Here is a 19,674-nt window from a genome sequence, read left to right on the forward strand (position 1 = left end):
CGTCTTTTTTAATTGTTTGACATTAGAGTGCATAGCCACCGTGATATTTAATGTCAAACGTATTTACTTGTATTAATTCTGAATTTTGTAGATTTTTGTTTAAACGTCGGCCAAAAAGCTTAATACAAATCTTGTGCGTTAACCATTTTACAGTGCTCAATTATTAAAGCACTCCGCTGCGCGTCGTGCTTCAAATTCATTTCGCACTGTAAAATGTAAGTTACCGCACACGAATGTAAATAACTATTACCGCACGCTAGGCGGGAAATAACTCTAAAATTTTAGACTTTTAGATCTCGAAAAAAAATACTTCACAGTAAATGAAGTTCATTAATACGTATACCAAGAAACTGCACTAAGTTTTGGGTTAAGTTTTTGGTCATTCAGATTATGTAATCTTAAATTTAGTTAGCGGAAACGGCAGATCATACAAGAATGAACAGATACCTGTTCAAAAAAATCACTAATTTGCATTTTATGATGTAAAAAACATGTAACAAACTAGCAAATTCAACAATAAATTGAACCCAACAACATCGAAAACAAAATAACTAAGATGTCCACATGATAATATGGAAATTCACATCAGTTCTGTTTTTCTCAAAAAAAAAGGCTTGAAACAAAAATCTGAATTCATTTTTATTCTTAGCTGAAAGTCTTCTATCACCATTCGAGAGTTGGTCCAAGACTTTTGGATCACCTTGTAGACCAAATATTGTCAAACATTGAGTGTTGACAAATAGGAATATGAATAATTAATAAAAGAACTGTCCTAGGTCAAAGTTTTCTACATAATTTGTGCGTTTTGCGTTTTACAGTGCTTTACTCAGTTTTGCTTCGTGCTTTACTATTAAAACTTTATACTTTCCGCACTTATATACAAACTGCGTGTTTAAAAAATGCCGCACTAAAACTGTGGTACGGTGTCTAGAAGCATTTGGTGAGTGAGAGAAAAATATTTAAAAAATTCTTGGTTTTTATTTTTCTGCACAGTGGAGGTTTTGTGTAAGAATTTTCAAACGTTGTTAGTTGTACTTAGTATTACTAAATAACACTGAAAATGCAATTAAAATATATAGAATAGAAGGTAGATTAATCATCTTTAACACAATGTCTGTGGTCTTTAACATTCAACGCGATTTACCTCTTCTAAATTATCGATAATTATGCAAAAATCGATGCGGCAACGTTTTAAGGTAATAATGAATTAAAAAATTGAATTATTCCATGACAATTCCATAACAAAAATACAAAAATTAAGAAATTAAAACCATTACAAAAAAACCTTAATTTTGTTAATTTTTCTTGGAAAAATATTACTGTAACTAACAACAGTTTACATTTAAGTACTCATAAGACTAAAACTATTCATTTATTTTACTTATTATTGAAGTGGGTAAGTACTTAAGTAGGAGGTAATGCAACAAAAATATTTAACTGTACAGGGCGCTGCATTTTGGATGTCCGAATAGGGAACCTCCGAAACTAAAAGGTTTAGCCAAAAACGAGTAATACATTCTGGGGCTCATTTTTTGAGAAAATAATATTGGTTAAAATCCCGCTATCGTCTTTTGTTTTCGACTTATAGACAAAAATTGACATTTTAGCGAAATCTAAAAAAATTCATATCTTCGTTATTATAGAAAACACAGATTTGAAATAAAGACATTATACAGGCACTTTTTTACGTAGAATTTAATAATGTAGTTAACATTTTTTTCAGTTGTTTGTTTAGCAGTAATAAAATAAACTTGTATTTTTTTAAATGGGAATCATAGATGGCTATGACATTTTTAAAAAGCTTGTTTTTTTCTTATCTAAAAAATATATATTTATAACAAATTATTATAATACATTTTTAGCAAAAAATTAACTTTGATTTTTGTTCGCAGTTGGCCATGAAAAAATATTGCATCTTCGACTAAAAGGATTTAAACTATATTATATTCAACCAGTGTCACTAATGAAAGAGTTTTCTAAGTACTAAGTAATGAAAAAGATTCAAAATAAATTGTAAATCAACTTATTGGCGACTAATAACATTTTTTTTTGTTTTTAAACAAGCTAACATTACCATTGCAACTTCTAGTGATACATAGAGTGTTGTAAAAAAAAGCCGCTTTAATTCTTCAATAAAATATATTTTATATGACACAAAAATGGCTATTCAAATACCCAAATTCCGTCTATGTGAAACCTTATCCTACCCCCATTAGATCATCAAAAAAATGTTTTTTTCTAATTGTGTGTGTGTTGACACATTTGTTTTTCCTATTTTTGGATTTTTTAAATATATGTAATAAGTTTGTTCTGAGGCGCTCGGATATTTGTTCAATGCTTCTACCGAATCTTATTTTTTAAATCTTTATAATTTTATCTATTTTTTCATCTATTTTACAGTTCACAAAACTCTTATTGATTATTATTTACACATTTGGAGTGAAATAGTTTTTCCATGGCCAACTATTATCACACAAAATATGTATTTCACTTTTTAAGTATAGTTATAAAAAAATATTTTGTTACAAATATATATTTTTTAGATCAGAAAAAAAACAAGCTTTTCAAAATTGCCATAGCCGCCTATGATTTCCATTTAAAAAAATACAAGTTTATCTTATTACGGCTAAACTAATAACTGAAAAAAATTGTTAACTACATTATTAAATTCCTCGTAAAAAAGTGCCTTATATAATGTCTTTATTTCAAATCCGTGTCTTCTATAATAACGAAGATATAAATTTTTTTAGATTTCGTCAAAATGTCAACTTTTGTCTGTAAGTCGAAAACAAAAGACGATAGCGAGATGCGGTTTTAACCAACATTATTTTCTCAAAAAATGATCCCCAGAATGTATCACTCGTTTTTGGCTAAACCTCTTAGTTTCGGAGATTCCCTATTCGGACATCCAAAATGCAGCACCCTGTACACTGCTGGTTGCATTTTTGAGGACCAAATGGCAGTTCCATTTTATTTTACAAATTCCATGGTCGTAACCGTGAGATCGGCACCAGTGGCGGAGTTTTTTGTTGTACCTCCTTTAGAGTAGACTTTAGTTCCCTTTTTAGAGTAAACCACCATGTCGGTCTGACTGTTGTAGGAGGTAAATTTATATGACATTTATGGTAAATGGGGAAATTTTCACTGTCCGCGTCCGCTAATCAGAGTGTCCATTGTAGAGAGGATTTTTTACATTACATTCCTATGTATCAGTTACGTTCCTACAAAAATGTCCGTTATCAAGAGGTGTACACTTGCTTTCAAAACTTTCGCGTATAGTCGTCACCAACAATATTTGAGACTCATTATAGAATAAGCCGCTTACCCCCCACGGTGGTTCATGGGGCTTGCGGTATCAAGTGTACGCTATCTAGAGGTGTCCGTTAAGGGAGGTTTTACTGTATTTATACATTTTATTTAACTTTTATCAACAAAAATCGTATAAGTAAACTCTGAAAGCAAATAATTTAAAAACAGCTTGGTTTCAAATTTTCTATTTACATTTAGGTATATACAGGGTGAATATAAAGTATGGAACCAAGCGGTTTTTTTTTTTAAATCATTTGTCTTTAGAAAATAATAATTATTATAAATTAACGTAATATAAAAAATGAGATCGTATTTTGAGAACAAAATTTTGTCTTGTTTTTGGGTTATGCGATTTTTTTTGGTCAAAATTGCAATTTATGTAAAAAAAAATTTTTGTGAAAATTAAATATGAAGTAGATAGTTGTAATCCTTAGATCATAACCTTTATGAGAAAAATAGTTTTATAGAGGGTTGCTATTTAAAAAAATATTTTTTTTTGTAGAACTCAAAAACAAAAGAAAATTTCGAAAAATTTTATTCTTGATAAAACATCACATTTTTAAAGTACTTTATCGTTCATCAATTAGTTTTTCCAAAAAATTAATAGTTTAAGCAAAAAACGTTTGGTTCCATACTTTTTATTCATCTGGTATATCAATGATAAATAACTGTTTTTGCATCTTCTGTCAGTATCAAGGAGTGTTTAAATTTTAAAAACATTATTTATGTATCGTGCAAAAAATACCTTTAACCACAATTTTTAAACGCAACTTTTATCTAATTATTGCTGATTTAATTGTTTTTATTCTTCGACACTGTCAAAATTTACGGTTTTTCTCCCGTGTAAGGAAGTTTTGACAACTGTTTGGCATTTCTCAATACAAAACGTCAAATTATTTTTAACAGATTTAAAGCAAGTTTAAGCCTTGTTGACTCTAATTCGAAGAATAAAATGTTGTATTCCACTCGTTTGAGTGTAAATCGGACGCTTTATTCCACCTCGTGGATGGTAAACCACTCGTTACACTCGTGGTTTAAAAATCCACTCGGTCAAATAAAGAGTCCGATTTACACTCAAACTCGTCGAATAAATAACAATTTTTTGAAACCACGTTTTTATTTAGCTTTTATTTTTATTATTATTGCTGATTTAATTGTTTTTTTTTGAAACTACGTTTTTATTTAACTTTTATTTTTATTATTAGGTAGGTACAATAAAAATATGTTACATTAGTAAGCTGATGTTTGCAGCAATGAAAGTAAAATCAAAAATATTTTTTTAGGTAAAATACGAGGATAGGTACATTCTTTTAAAATTGAAATTTTAAAATGTAGGTACATTCATTTTTGTGAAAAGAATATTTTATTTTGGCTTAGAGTTTTAACTTTAGTGAAAAACTAATTTTAAAATTTTTATGTCTTACTTACTCTCAGTAAACGCCTGGCGTTTAAAGTTGTTTTTTGCTGAATTTTTTCAATAAAAATATCCATAAGATGCAAATGCGGTAAAGATCGTGAGTTGATTGGCATTTCTGACATTTTTGCTAACCCTGACTGCGCCAATTTAGTATAATAATTAAGTAATGAATCCAGTCGTCTCCCCACGTCTCAAAAATTTAATTAATACGTTGGCAATACTGTTCGTCACGCACAAATTTAAATGCGGGGAATGTAAATGGAGTAGAAGGACGATGGTGGCGACAAAGGCGTAAACTTAATGATTTTACATCAAGAGTAAAGAAGTCCTGTCAACAATTTGCATTTTACCTCGTCTTAATTAAATTAAACTCGTAAAGATAGCTTGTCGGCGAGAGCGAAGAGAACGTAGTTGGCAAGAATTTTACTAACGAAGTAATTATGTTGCTGCTAATAGAGGGGGCTATGAAGTTGTGCAAGTTTTGTTCTAACATTCAGTTGTTTAACGCGACTAATGACGTAACTTGAGCAGAAACGAATGCTTTTAATGAACCAACATCCGATTTTACTTGCTTGTAAATAATTGGTTATTGTAGAAAGTTGGGTAAGTCGGCATTCCGACACCAATCCTATCAAACGATAAACGACAAAAATCCAATCACAACCAACTAAAGTCTAATTGCTTAAACTAAAGTTTTCATAATATTGATACCTACAATCAAAGCTTTACCAAATTTTTTATTCTCATTCTATAAATTATAAATTATTTTGTAATTAATGGTGTAACAATACAACAGTGAAAAATCAAACACTTCTTAAGCACTTCAACAACAGTAATTACAATACTCGGATGAGTTAACATAATTTTATTTACTGATGGATGAATAGCCTCACTATCACTATAGCATTCGATTAGTATCGTGATTTTCCAACACCCATCTAATTATTTACGAGGTATAATATCAACAAAACAAAGAACGGCTAGTCATCAATCATCATAGCACTCCTTCAGTCAATGACGTCACCAAAATCTTATACCTCATATTAAAATTGACACTTGAAATTTTTCCATCATAATTATTAGTAGCGCATAATACCGAAAAAAAAATGTATGAAATCTAATACAATGACTTCTGGCGTGATTGACATTCGAGGTGGCTATAAAACCCTGTATTATTCTTGACAATACTCTAAGCTAGATGATTTCATTCATGCTGTTGGCAGCCATTGGTAGGCGGCACGTTGTTAGCCAATCCTCTGGCTCGACTATAGCGCACCCAATCGTCAGGCTACCGCACTATGTTCAAGTTGACGAGCTTTGAAATGTTTTATGCACTGTACTCTATGATAATTAGTGGGTTGCGCTTGCACTATTGTACACTGTGTGCTGTCTCGTTTCGTTGCTCACTCTTTCTTGTTGCTTCTTTCCGGAAAAAAGCGCCACTCCTTTATGTGCCTTAGAAATGTGCACTTCGAAATTTAACTTGTCGAATTTTTTTTCTAATTTTGTTGTTTATTTATATCTCTTATTTTTATAAAAAAACAAGTAGCGATTACTACTTGATTAATGATTATGTTAACTGTTTTAACAAAATTTGTGTTAATTAAAAAACTAACAATAATAAAAATAAGTACCTAGTGACATGTCAACAAATTGTTGTTTATGAATACATAATTACCTATAAAAAAGTTTATCCGCAAACGTCACAAAAGTGAACAATTTTTTTTAGTAAATGACTCAAGTACCTAATAGTATTAATTTCAGCCAGGAAGTAAAAATATCGTGTTTTTTGCTTAAGCGTTTTTACTTATACCATGACATTATTTACATTTACGAATGTGGTTTATTTCTTGTCTCTTTCGTTGCTTCAGCAATTTCTGGAGAGCAATTTGTAGATCATCTGTATATGAGATTTTGCACTGCTAACTGCACTAATCATCCACTCGTTAAATTAATAAATATTTTTGAAAATCTTAACACAAATTCCCATAGCTACTGACGCGTGGTATGATTTTATTAGGTAGTTGCAGAGCGTCCTGTTTATTTTGTTCATTTACTTGCTAATTATACGTTTGCGAATAAAATAGTATATAATGTTATTGTTTATTGTTATTGTAAGTGTTTTATTTAATTTTTTAAAATATTTATGGGTACGTCTCTACTAGGTATAGATGCAATACAATAGTGTACAGTACAATAATATGAATTATTAATTTATATTATTAGGTACATATTTAAAAAAAGTTTTTTGTAAAATCGTCTTAAAATTAGGTCATTTATGCATTAATTTGCGGGCGTAAATAGTGTCTTTTGCGCCCTAAGTCCAAAAAATCATCAACTGTAAAATCTTTTATTGAAATATGTAGTTACAAACAATTAGCTAATACCTAATAATAAAAACTTAAAAACTAAAAAAATCATAGAATAATGAGACCATAAGGTACATGGGCAAAATTTCTGCGACAACTCTTCTTTGAAATAAACGGGTAAAACGTTTTCATTAATCTGATGGTCAGCGATATTTTTCTGGGTGCACCATAGCAAAAATTCATAGTTTATTTTTTGATTTTCGTAACAATAATTCAAGTGTTACAGCTTTCGCTTCTTCGGCCAAAAAAAAATTATTTCTTCATGTTTTTCGTTTTCGGACATATTTTTATCACAAATTCAACTTCTTGAAAAAACACGTCAATATTTTTTTCAGTATTTTGTTTTTATTTATTTGCATCACATTAGCAACCAACAACAACTAGATTTTTGAGAACGAACCGTGCCAGTTATTTTCAAAGCTTAAAGGTGGATTTTACAAAAAATCTTATTTGCATTTCGGGCGTGAACGGCAATTTTGGCCCTTTGGCGTCTTATAAACCCTCGGCCCTTCGGGCCTCGAGCTTACAATTTCCCCACGGGCCAAAATCGCCTCCTTCACGCCCTTAATACAAAAATAGCTATTTAGAATTAGAATGTTCCAAATTTATTTTGTAATTTTATCATTTTATATGAAAAATTCTGCAAAAAATTTTGAACTAAAATGATAAATAAGGCTAATAGAGCAATCTCAATTTCACACACAGTGTATATGCTTTAGGTCCGTTACCAATAAAGCATGCGTATTTATTAAATATTTTTTCACTACTAGCTGTAAAAGATACCGTTATGTTGTAGTTTGTCGAGAGGTTGTGAAGTTGTTTTTCTCTCCCAGTAGTCAATAATCATTTTCATTATGGACCAAATGTATTAGAGGTGGGTAATGCCGTTAGAGGGTATTACACTGATACAAATATTTCTAAAATATTATTGTCAAAAACTATTACTTCTAACGGAAGTATTTCAAAATGAAAGTAATTCAAAATTTAATAAAAAAGACTTAGCACTTTTTCTCTTTTCATTGCGGTTTGTTTGTTATTTTAACAAATATTTCATATTATGAAAATTCCTTTACGAGTTTCAGAAGTACAAAAATGACGTAACCTTATTTTACGATAAGAAGAAAATAATACTTCTAACTTAAGTTAATAAGTCAGGTAAGTAATTAATTACTGTAGGTAATAGAGAATTAACAAAGGTAGTAGTTGTGAATTGCGACATGTTACGTCTGAGGCAACATGTTCATTAAGCAGGGTTAGGTATATTTAGATATAGCCTCGCATTTATTATTTCCCTCGATGCTACGCATCTCGGGAAATAAACAACTCAGTTATAAAAAAAAAATTTTCTCCCTTGTGATATAATATACTATTTTGTTAAAATAAATTAAAAATTACACTACATATACCTACCTAGGTAGTTTTGTTACAACTATTTAAAATACAGTTTTTGCGGACGAATCGTGTTTTTAGTAAATTTGTTTGCAAAAATCTTTTAGGTAAGTATGTTTATAAACTTACAAACACGATTTTTTTGTTAAAGTTCTAAAAACACATCATGTGTGATCAATTTCTCGGAAATATTATTTAAAAATAAAAAAATACTAGTACATACTATTTATTGAGTCCATAAAATAGCTATTTTTGTGAGCGTGTATACAAAAATATTTTTTTAAACCTTGATGTATTAAAAAAATTCTAAGAAACAGGAGCAAGTGCAAATTTATTTCTCGTATCAGATGTCGATATCAAATTAGAAATAACTCATTTTTTCCTTTCGGCGGATATATCCGGAAATTTGTTAAAGTGGCAATTACTATATTGACTCACCTGTATCCGATCTTCTGGTAAATCCGTTTTCAGGCTGAGCATTTCCCTGGCGTAAACGTCCGGATAGTGTGCATCTTTGAAGGCCTTCTCCAGTTCTTCCAGTTGGTAGCTCGTGAAAATCGTCCTGCCACACACCCACCAAGGGTAGTTAAATATGTAACACAGTGTTCTACTCTAACTAAACATCTGCACTTGACACCTTTACGATCTTCCGATTATTAAACTTTAAACAAACAACAAATTATTCTGTCACTCACTTTTACAACGAAAAAAAAAATATTACAAAGTCAAAGAAAACTCCTGTTTCAAATGAGGAATAATTCAAACAATGATGGATATTGAATGTTTAACTGAACAGAAGTATAACAGAACAATTTTCCTATTGTTGGTGGTGAATGTAAGGAGTGATTAAAGTAAGTAGTTACCTATGACGCCTCTTCTTTTTCTTCTTTTTATTAAAGCTTCCTAAACCATCTGTCACTGAGAAGTCTTTGGAATTATCTAGTTGTCCTGCAACAAATGTAACAAAATTTGACTTTATTACTCGCATGTGAGTAACGGTAGTCGGAACGTTTCTTTTTTTAATTTAAAAGTGTTTGCGGTAAGGTAATGATTTTGAAAGTAGAAAGATACTTTAAATTCGAGCGAATTTCCTGGCGCTGTTCGCAATTACCTAGGGTTGCGGTATTCTTTATTGGAAATTCCAAAGCTAGTCAGTTAATTTCGAAAGCAGAATGAGTATAAAATCCCTCTCCCTAAATGCCCTAAATAGCTTTAGCGCCATCTTAATTCACTTAACATTCCCGTCTGCACGCGATACGCTTCCATGCCTCGAACCACTCCGCATTATTATTATCAGTTTCATAAAATTCTGTCCATCGGATTGATTTACGCCAGCAAACAAACAAAAAACCCGAAAATTGTGTCATTTTACCGCAGATAAGGGCAGCGGTAATCGGGTGCGAACTGTACCGACTTATGAAATACCATAGGGCCATTAGCGCAATTTATGGACGACAGACCCGTTGATTGCCCATACCCTGTTTGCTTTCACCCCTTCTACGTCCGGAAAATACTTAATAACTTTACAGATAAATTAACCGCTGTCCTTTTACGCCAAACCCGCTTTAAATTAACGATGGAATTAAAAAATTCGCACTGAAACTAATCGTTTATTTTCAAAAGCCGAGTATTGTCTGATCATGGCGCAGGGGCTGTGCGTGCCCCCCGGGGAGACTCGGCCCCCGGGAAATGGCTGCACTTCACTTGGGTATAATTGAATTTTCAAACCGGAAGATTATTGGGCAGGAGATTGCTCCAGCATCCCTGCGTTGATTAGTTATTTCGGCTCGTTTTCTGACGGATTACGACATATGGGCAATTTTAAAGCCAGATTTGGACAACAAAAATGCATTTCTTCAACACCACTAGAAATGAGAACTAACAAGAAATTGACTTGTTACTGTTTCTTGACAAAAAATAAAATAAAATAAACTTTGACTTGAACTTTAATCGTTATCACAACTATAAACAGGGTGCTAATAGAAAGCATATTATGTCTTTGGCATATAGTACCTACACACAATATTTTTTTCTACAGCCAAAAAAATATTAGAGTTTTCGATGAATTTGCTAATTTTTAAACAGTTACCTATTTGTGGAACATTTCGTTTGTTTCTAGTTTTTTGTTCATATTTTTTAAAATTATTTATTTATTTTCTTTTACAGACTGAACAAATTATTTTTTAAAACATACTTAGAATATTTGAAGACCATTCATTTAAATATTACGTCTAATATGTGATGTAAATTGGTGTTCGTGTTTTTCGAGTAAATGTAAATTGCACATCTTCCAGTTCCATTATTTGTTTAGTGCTAATGTAATTCATTAAGTGAATAAATGTCCACATGTTAGCAAGTGTATTACATTCCCTAAGCGCCCCTAATCGAGCGTTAAGTCGGTCTCCAGAGGCAGGGTAGTTACCCCCTGGAAATGTGTCTTATTGGCAAGAGCGATCCACTTGTGCACATGTTGTTTCGTTCACTATCTATAAAACTTTAATTGAATATTTAAAATACTTTGCTCTCGTTATAAATAAATCGGTGGTTGCTGGAAATGTTAAATAAGCGAATGTCTAGACGTTTATTTCGGCGTCCACGAAATGCACCCAAACTTGGAATTAGTAATGAAGTGGATACAGCTACTGCACTGTTTGCTGCTCCGTTTTATGTCACTGCACTGCAGTTTGTCCAAGAACTCAAGCACTAAATGCACACTTATGCAAAAAATTTAAATTCTTTATGACCCCCGAGACTGACTCCTTCGCCCTAGTTGTGAAACGGAGTTTATTTTATTAACCGTGTCTCGGATATTCGATTAATTTCACGTTTCAAATTTAAAAAAGCCAGAAGTTCGCGTGTTAAAAATGAACTCGCAGTCACAACTTTAATCAAGAGTCGCTTTCTCCAATTCCCCCAATTGTGTCAAGAGAATAATGAAGAAATTTTTTGGTTTCGCACAAAACACCATTCATTCCACGCCTTACACCCTCGCATTCTTTTTCTCCCGCTAAGAAACATCCTGTATTTATATCTCTGCTAACATCTTCATTACAGATCAGTTTAAATTACGCAGCTTTGGTGATTTTTTAAGCGTAAAGGGAGCTTTCTTAGATGCTATTGTACTTTGTTTTATCATAATGGGAGGGCTGGAAACGGATCGGAACAAGAATAGGAGTAACGATCCATAAGTAGTAAATTTTGGTCATGTAATGTTGGTAATGCGACCATAACATCCAATCAGGGAGGATTTATGAGCGGACAGTCTTGTAAATTCAGCCGCGGGTGGTCTGCAAATCCAATTGTGCCAACATACTAGATTAAGCCGATTGATATTTAGGGCGAGTTTCAAGATATATTGCCGGGCAAAAGTTGTTTACGTCGATGGTGAAAATTCCAAACAGGGAAAATATGAAGTTGGAAAAGCACAAAAGAACGTATTCTGTCTATGTATCCCTTTTGATGCATTACTCTGCTTTTTGAGTGAATATTTTCACAATTTCAAGTTTCTGTCTTTTATATTAAAAAATTGAATAAAATAAAAGCACACTAATTAAAGCACATGAAACACATTTTGGATTTTTGACTGTATGAAACTACAGCTCGAAGCTTATGGATTTAAAATATCGATAAATATAGGTAGGTACAGGGATATTTACATAAAATGTCGACTCTGTAAGTGTTTAAAACGCACCACACAAATACATTTTCATTTTATAGATACCTTGAGAAATTAAAAATGAATAAATAAAAATCGGATCTACAATAGCTTTACTACACAATTTTTGATTTAATTTTTTTGCAAAAATGTACACCAGAAACAAAAGCACATGTGATGTAGAATAATCAGTGACTTTATTATTGACCCCACTTTTTGCTGGGAATTTAACTGGTGGAATGTTTCTTAACTTTCTTTTTTTTACACTCTACATTTTGACAGTATTGTAACATTTATGATGTCATTGGATTTTGAGTAATAACGTCATCATTATTTTTTTTAATGGCAACCAACAATTTTGTTGACTGTTAGTAATATGTGTGTTACATTCTTTATTTAAAAACATATTACCAAAAATAGTAAATAAAAATGTTGATTGCCATTAAAAAAATACTGATAACGTCGTTACTTAAAAATCATTGACGTTTTAAGTAATAGTACAATAGAAATAATAGTAACTTACAAAAATAAAAATGATCTGTTAGAGGTTTTTTTTTAAATGACCTATAAAATTATGAATTTTGTACGATACTTTTGGTTTACCCTGTATTACATATTAAATAATATATTTTAATTAACGAATTACTATTTTTATATTTATAGAGGGACCTTTATTTCAGCTCTCGTCTTCTATTGCTCAGTTATTACTTCACTTAGAATTTCGAATATCTTGTAGACTTTATTTATCGTCTACGGCGCATTTCAAAAAAATATTTTTGATTACATAACATATTTCAAAAAATGTGACATTAAATTTTAAATGGCATACTATTATTTTTGTACTCATTACTTACATATCCTCAATTTTTTTTTCAAATTTGTTTAAAGATTACCTACTGTAAAAAACAATGAAAACTAAGTTTTAAAAATTAATAAAAAATACAAATAGTGTTTCTTTGATATCATTACTTTTAGGTACTTATTAAATAAAGTCTAACAGTTTTAATAATCTAGTTTGACTGATCCGAATTACTACAGGGTGTGTACAATTTACTATTTACTAACTTTTCAAATAAAAACTTTTAATTTTTTTTTAGTTTAAATTAGAACTTTTATTTATTTTGACATCATTTGATGCAAAATTTATGAACAAATCGAATCATTAATTATTAATGTAGCAGTGTACTCCTAACATGTTAGCTTGTGTAGGAATGTCTGTTCGTAGAATAATAGTTATTTAAGTCGTTATTTAGAACATTAAATTTAGTGTTATGTCTATTTTTTCAAATGTATAATAAAAAGTAGCATTGTTCAAAGTAAATTTTAACAATAGTTGTTATATGTCAAAGTTTGGACACTGACAATTACTGTTGACTGAAAGAAATTTCTAGCTTTCTTGAATTCGTGACTTTTTAATAATTTAAAAATAAATCTACGTAGTTATTGGAATACGTAATATTGGTTGCATTCACTTTTCGTAAGAGTCGACATTTTATGAGAATGACTCTGTATGTGTTTTTATTTGTGTTTCTAACTGAGTGTTTTGCGAGAACACAAATTAGGTAAATTTTTTGCATGTGTAGGAGATGAAAATTTTCAATAATAGCTTGATGTATTTGAATTTGCATTCACCCATGTTTGATCCTTAAGTGGCACGCAGACCCGTTCGTTAAAAAATAATTGGATGCTCTGAAGTTATCACACATTAAGCCAATAAGCAGTTATGTCAACATTTCCATCATTGTTTCGAATCATTTCGGCGTGACAGACTAGTAGATTGTGCTATAGTGCCGCCATTAAATTACATTACAATTGAATAAAAAGGAATTAAAAGGCTTGGCGGGAGCACGAAAGCGTGACATTTGTAGAATGCGTCAACCATGATGCCGGTGTTTTCACACCTTAACTAACCCTTCGAGTCCGTTAAGGGCTTGTAGGTGGAGCTTTGGAGCAGTTCACACCTCGTATTCCATTCACTTCTTTTAATATCCCTTTTGTTTATAGTATTACGCGTCAGAAATACGATACGATGAGAACAGGTAGTTAATGGGTATTTTTTGGCGAGTTATGAGCGTAATAAAACGGCCATCGTCGAATTTGCTGCGTTTTTATGCCGATGGAATGCATAAACCGGCCGTTAACCGAACAAACAGACAATTCGAATTTCCGAAATTAATTAAATTGGAAGCGTTGTGGATGGTTAGTTATTGGAAGTTTCAATGCTCGATAGGAGCGTATTTGTTGGGTAAACATCTGTCAACAGACCTCCCTTTTACCGGTAACCTGTCATTATCTTTTATCATGAAAATGACGAGTCCGATTACAGCGAATAAGGCCGGGTATCTCCTCCATCGCTCTTTATACCTACACTATATTTACCTAGGTGTTGGTACTCTACGTTCAAAGGGTTACATATGAGGGGTTAATACTTTTGATTCTTTGTTCAGATAACTGCTTTAGGTAGACACATTTTCGGCTTGTTATTGGACCAATCACATTCAGGGTTATAATTATGGATGTGTGCATGTCATCGTTGAAGGGCTGTTGAACGTCACAGATGACAGAGTTCACGCCTTTTATGTTACACACTTCGACACCATTACTTTTCATCCATTTCGACGGTTCTTCATAATAATAACAAGCTAATTATTTTATCTCAATAACTCAAAATATCGCATGCAGGAGTGTATAAACAAGTCCTAATTAATTAAGAAAAAGCACAATCAGCTGTAATTCCATTTTATAAAGTTTTTAACCATAACCTACTAAATATGTATACAACTTGTGTTCAAAATTATGGTATATAATTTGGCACAAAATAAAAACGCAAATGTATAACATAATGGGTCACAGAGGTAGTATCATATACATAACGATAAGCAATTAAAAATAATATAAATCTTAGTAAAAACATCAAAAATCAGAGTGTGCATCAGTGTGTGTGAAAAAAAAAATTGTGTTTCTGCTTAGTTTAAAGTGATTTCAACATCGAAAACAAAAAAATTAATTTTTTTGTGTGCATTTTTGGTAGTTTAAATGCTTTAAAGTCTAATCAAACTCTAGAAAAACTATACTTAACTGTATATTTTCAAAATTTTATTGTAATACATGTAATATTGAAAGCAATTTTTATTTTTCAAAAATAATAATAATTTGTTAGTGAAATTAAAATATAATAATATGTACAAATATTATGTGTGTTTGTAAAATAACAAGTTTTTTTAACTAGAACTATCATTGGAATAAATAATAACACTTTTTTCGTGAAAGAAAAATTTCAATAATATCTTTATTTACCAAAAAATACTACCTAATTTTTGAAACTTAAAACAGCATTTTTTGGATTTGTTTTGTTTGTTTTGAACAAAACTTGATTTAAAAATATCGACTTTAAAGTCGTTTTACTGTCGCGATAACATTTTTAAAACTATTTGCAATGTAACCAAGAAAAATAATAAATTTGTTTTAATTCTGAGGATAGAATGATAGATATGGATTTTTCATTTTAAATAAAACGAAATTTTACAATTTCTCTCGATTAAATAGAAATTGTATTACCTATTGTTCTTTAAAAATATGTTGATTTTACATACCTATAGAAAAATCTTAATAATTATACCAAGCTTTCCATATAAAGTGCTAGAACAAAGCTTCAGAAAGTTAAGTTAAATAAAGAACTCAAATTATTTTATTTTGATAATTTATTTTTATCATTCTTGTGAAATAATTTTTATTTTTTCAATAATTTTTCAAGTCATTGTACAAACAATGGTGTGTAGACTAAAGTTTTAAAATATTTCAGGCATTTAATCTTTTTGTTGAAAACAATCACTTTCAAACTTAAAGTTACTGCAAATGGGCTTAAAAAATAATAGTAGGTACATTACATTATTAGGGTTAAAAGTAATAGTTTATGTGACGAAGCTGAACGATTATTTGCAACGCTTTGCAACTAATAAAATCATAACAACGCTTAGAAACAAACATCACACGCAGTATCGGAATTTGTGGAAAGAAACAGCATTGGTAAATGTCAATAATGTCATGGTAAAAATAAAAACGCTTAAGCGAAAAAAAAAATAAAAAAACGGGTGTTTATTTAAATTTGGCGTCATAGTTGTCGGTGATATGAGTAAACGGACCACAATTTTTAATACGCATAGCGGGTGTCAAATGTCAGATTAATAATTTTCAATACGCTGGTTCGTTCATAATCAAATTTTTATAGATAGCTTTGACACCAAATTTAAAAAAAAACACCTGTTACATTAATAGTTTTTTTAAGTCATTAAATTATAAAATAAAATAATTAGTTTTATATCCAAATTGTTGCAGAAAATTCTGTCTTTCTGATTCAATTTTAGGTTGTTATGAAATATTTCTTTCACACTTGTTATTTTTAATTTTGTTAATAAATTACTGTAGGTACTTAATTTCAACATATTGTTTTCTAATGTTTGTAATTATTAACAAATTATGTTGGTAAACGTTTGTGTTTATTTGTAATTATATTGTCTGCAAACCGTTTTATTTAGTTTTTATCTTCTCATAATTATATCATTTCTTTTGTTTTTTTTTTTTCATAAAATTAGTGGTAAAACAATTTGATACTGGAATCAAGATTATAAGAGCATTTTGGACACTGAATACAGACTTTCTTTCCGACGACTTTCCCTCCCATTTCTTGCTCATCATATTTATAAAAATAACAGAAAGCATATCGTATGTTGCCATGTAATTGCGTTTATTATAGTGAAAGCGAATATCATATTCATGTTTTAAATAAAATTTTATAAAAAATTATTTAAGTTCTTTTATTTTAAATTTTAGTAACAAACTTTTGACCTTTCTTCATTATGTACACCATTTTCAAGTTATTTATTGTGGATACCGGCTAGTTTCGCAGCCTCTATCTCCGGTTACTCTTAATAAGAAATTATCCTTCAAATTAGTTGTAGAGGCGGCGTTTGTTTACTCAAACAAGCAAGATGTGTTCTGTCAAGCAAAGTTGTTTCAAGTTCTTAAAATAACATTTTAGTCAAGAAGGTCGTCAACGCGTGACATTTTTGTCGGCCGAAAGAAAATTAAAACCGTTTCAAATCGTTTCCTTCCACCCTGAAAAATGTTTCGTTATTTCTGATCCTTTGCATCGAACTCACCCTAGTGCGAAATTGTAAAATCGCCGAAATTAGCAATAAGAATGTTGATATTGATCTGGCTTGCGCAGAGCAGAGCAGCTCTTTCGGGGTTAGATCTAAAACAACGCTATGTAAATTGCCACCCAATTCCGGAAAAGGTCCGTTCACAAAGCACCGCCATCAATAAAACTGACTCTTTTACACCTTGCGCTCCTTTATAAATATTTTAAAGCAAACGAGTTAATTTCGGTTTTTCGGGAGATTGTTAAAACTGCCAAACGGGGCAAAAATTTATCAAAGGAATTTTGTCCAAAAAGACGCGTTTCTCACCGCAGAAATCCTCAAAAGAATTATTCCGACCCTCATTAGCAATGTTATGACAGGCGAGTATTTGGTGATGGCGCCAATATTAAGTTACACCATGTGTCCCAAGCAAAATCGAAAAATTAGAGAAAATAAGTCAACTCTGTTGCCAGATCTATATCCATTATAACGTCAACGTTGTCTATTGAGCAAAGATTTGAGTCTGCGGGTATTTCTGAAACTGCAAACAAGTTTAAAAACCCTCCTGATGCTAACAACCATTCAAGTCTTCACTAGGGTTTGTATAAAGAAACTCGAAAACTTATTTGAGGGACTTCATATAACGAATAGGAATTAACTTGTTAAGCTAAAATGAACGCCTAGCGAGGGAGTGTGGAATTAAATTGAAAAGAATTTAAAGAATTTCAGATATAGCTTCGCGTATTTCTCATCTACAGGGGTTCGATTTTATGATTACCTAATAACGCACGTTCTAATTCATTATCCAAACAAAAGGAATAAAGGAAATATGATACGGCTATAGAAAAAATTAGAAAAGCATTCCGAGACACAAGGAAATATTTATAGATCAACCATTCAAACGGGTGTCACAAAGACGTTTTCAAAAATATTTCATACAAACACAAGAACCAGACTTCTATTTTGTACAACACCGGAATTAAAATCACAAAAATTAAACGTTTCTAGATAAGGAAATTTCAAAATGGTTTTTTGCTAAGCATAAATTGACAAAAACTTTACTTTTTACTTTTCAAAACTTGCAGAAAAATGCAGACAACCCTAAAATATGTAAAGAAAGCACATTAAATTTAAATATTGAATTGATGCAAAATATTCCAGAACACTATATAAAAAATATTTAATATATTACCAGTGTTAACTAGCATTATAAGAACTAACGAATCAATTTAAATAAATAGGGAATATACAGTGAACGGCAAAATTATAGAATAATTTTTTTTTGACTACCGTATGTAATATTTAATATTTTGGTGTTGTCATTTCGACAATTAAAATATCTATCGAATTGGCTAAAGAAATTAGGAGCTTCCATTAAATAAAAATGTCGATGACGTCATTACTCAAAAACCAAACAGTATAAAATTTTAAATTAAGTTGAAAATAGGGTATTGTTTAAAAAGAAAATTGGCCTGTCGGAACATTTTTGCCAAAACAAAATAGAGTAGGCAGAGTAAGTTTGTTGCACAACAAGAAATCATACATAAAATATCATATATCAGATAAGATATGTTTAAACCGAAGACTTGTTAAAAAAAGCCATTTTTATGGGGCTGTTTAAAAATTTTCACTCATTTATATTTTGTTAATTCCGACTAAAGTACCTATAGGTATAGAAAACGGTTTATATTTTGCACCATATTCTTGTAAAATATTTCGGGTAGTCGATTGGCATTCAGATAACCACAAAATTCTTGATAGTTTATAAGTTATTGTCAAATTAATATTTTTGCAATTTTTGTCTTTACCAGCGATTCTCTTAATAACTATTTATCGCAAATCTTTTTTTATAAGACAGGAAATTAAAGGTACTTTCCAACGATACCAAACATAAGACAGTTATCTAGAATAATTTTTAAGTTATTAGCTGATATCCGCTCCGGGTACCAAAAATCGACAAAAATTTTGATAAAAATCGAAAAAGTTAAAATTTTCAAAAATCAACCAAATGCATTCCTATGGGTCCAAAAGACTTAGATAAGTGCAAAAATGTTGAAAAACACTTAGAAATGCTTGACAAATTTACAATCAGCGCGTCAAAATCTATCGAATAAGATAGGTTTAAATAGAATCTGAGACATGTTCAAAATAACCAATTTTGAATGAGGAGGTATTCAAAAAAAAATTACTTGTTTTTATTTTTATAATTCCTATTAATGTATATTTATTGAAAACGGTTTATATTTTGTATTATACCTGTGTAAAATGTTCCGGGTGTCAAGAAAACTGCAAAATTCTTGGTAGTTTAAAAGTTATAGTCGAATTAATATTTTTGTCTTTACCAACTATTTTCTCAATGACAATTTATCGCAAAACTATGATCTTATTTTATAA

The 19,674-nt window shown here is 30.6% G+C and overlaps 1 protein-coding gene across 1 annotated transcript in view; it reads right to left on the minus strand.

Annotated features, from left to right (window-relative positions):
* LOC123005685 (visual system homeobox 2-like) overlaps positions 1-19,674 on the minus strand; it is a 63,938-nt gene that overhangs the window by 26,553 nt on the left and 17,711 nt on the right. Inside the window, exons 3-4 of the mRNA XM_044399542.1 lie at positions 9,348-9,432; positions 8,923-9,046 (exon numbers count right to left, since the gene is read on the minus strand). Coding sequence (XP_044255477.1) covers positions 8,923-9,046; positions 9,348-9,432 — 209 coding nt within the window. The remainder of the gene's footprint in view (positions 1-8,922; positions 9,047-9,347; positions 9,433-19,674) is intronic.

This window comes from Tribolium madens, unplaced genomic scaffold, assembly GCF_015345945.1.
Source record: "Tribolium madens isolate multiple individuals breed KSU strain unplaced genomic scaffold, Tmad_KSU_1.1 Scaffold_20;HRSCAF=117;Tcas5.2_LG4, whole genome shotgun sequence".
Taxonomy (NCBI): domain Eukaryota; kingdom Metazoa; phylum Arthropoda; class Insecta; order Coleoptera; family Tenebrionidae; genus Tribolium; species Tribolium madens.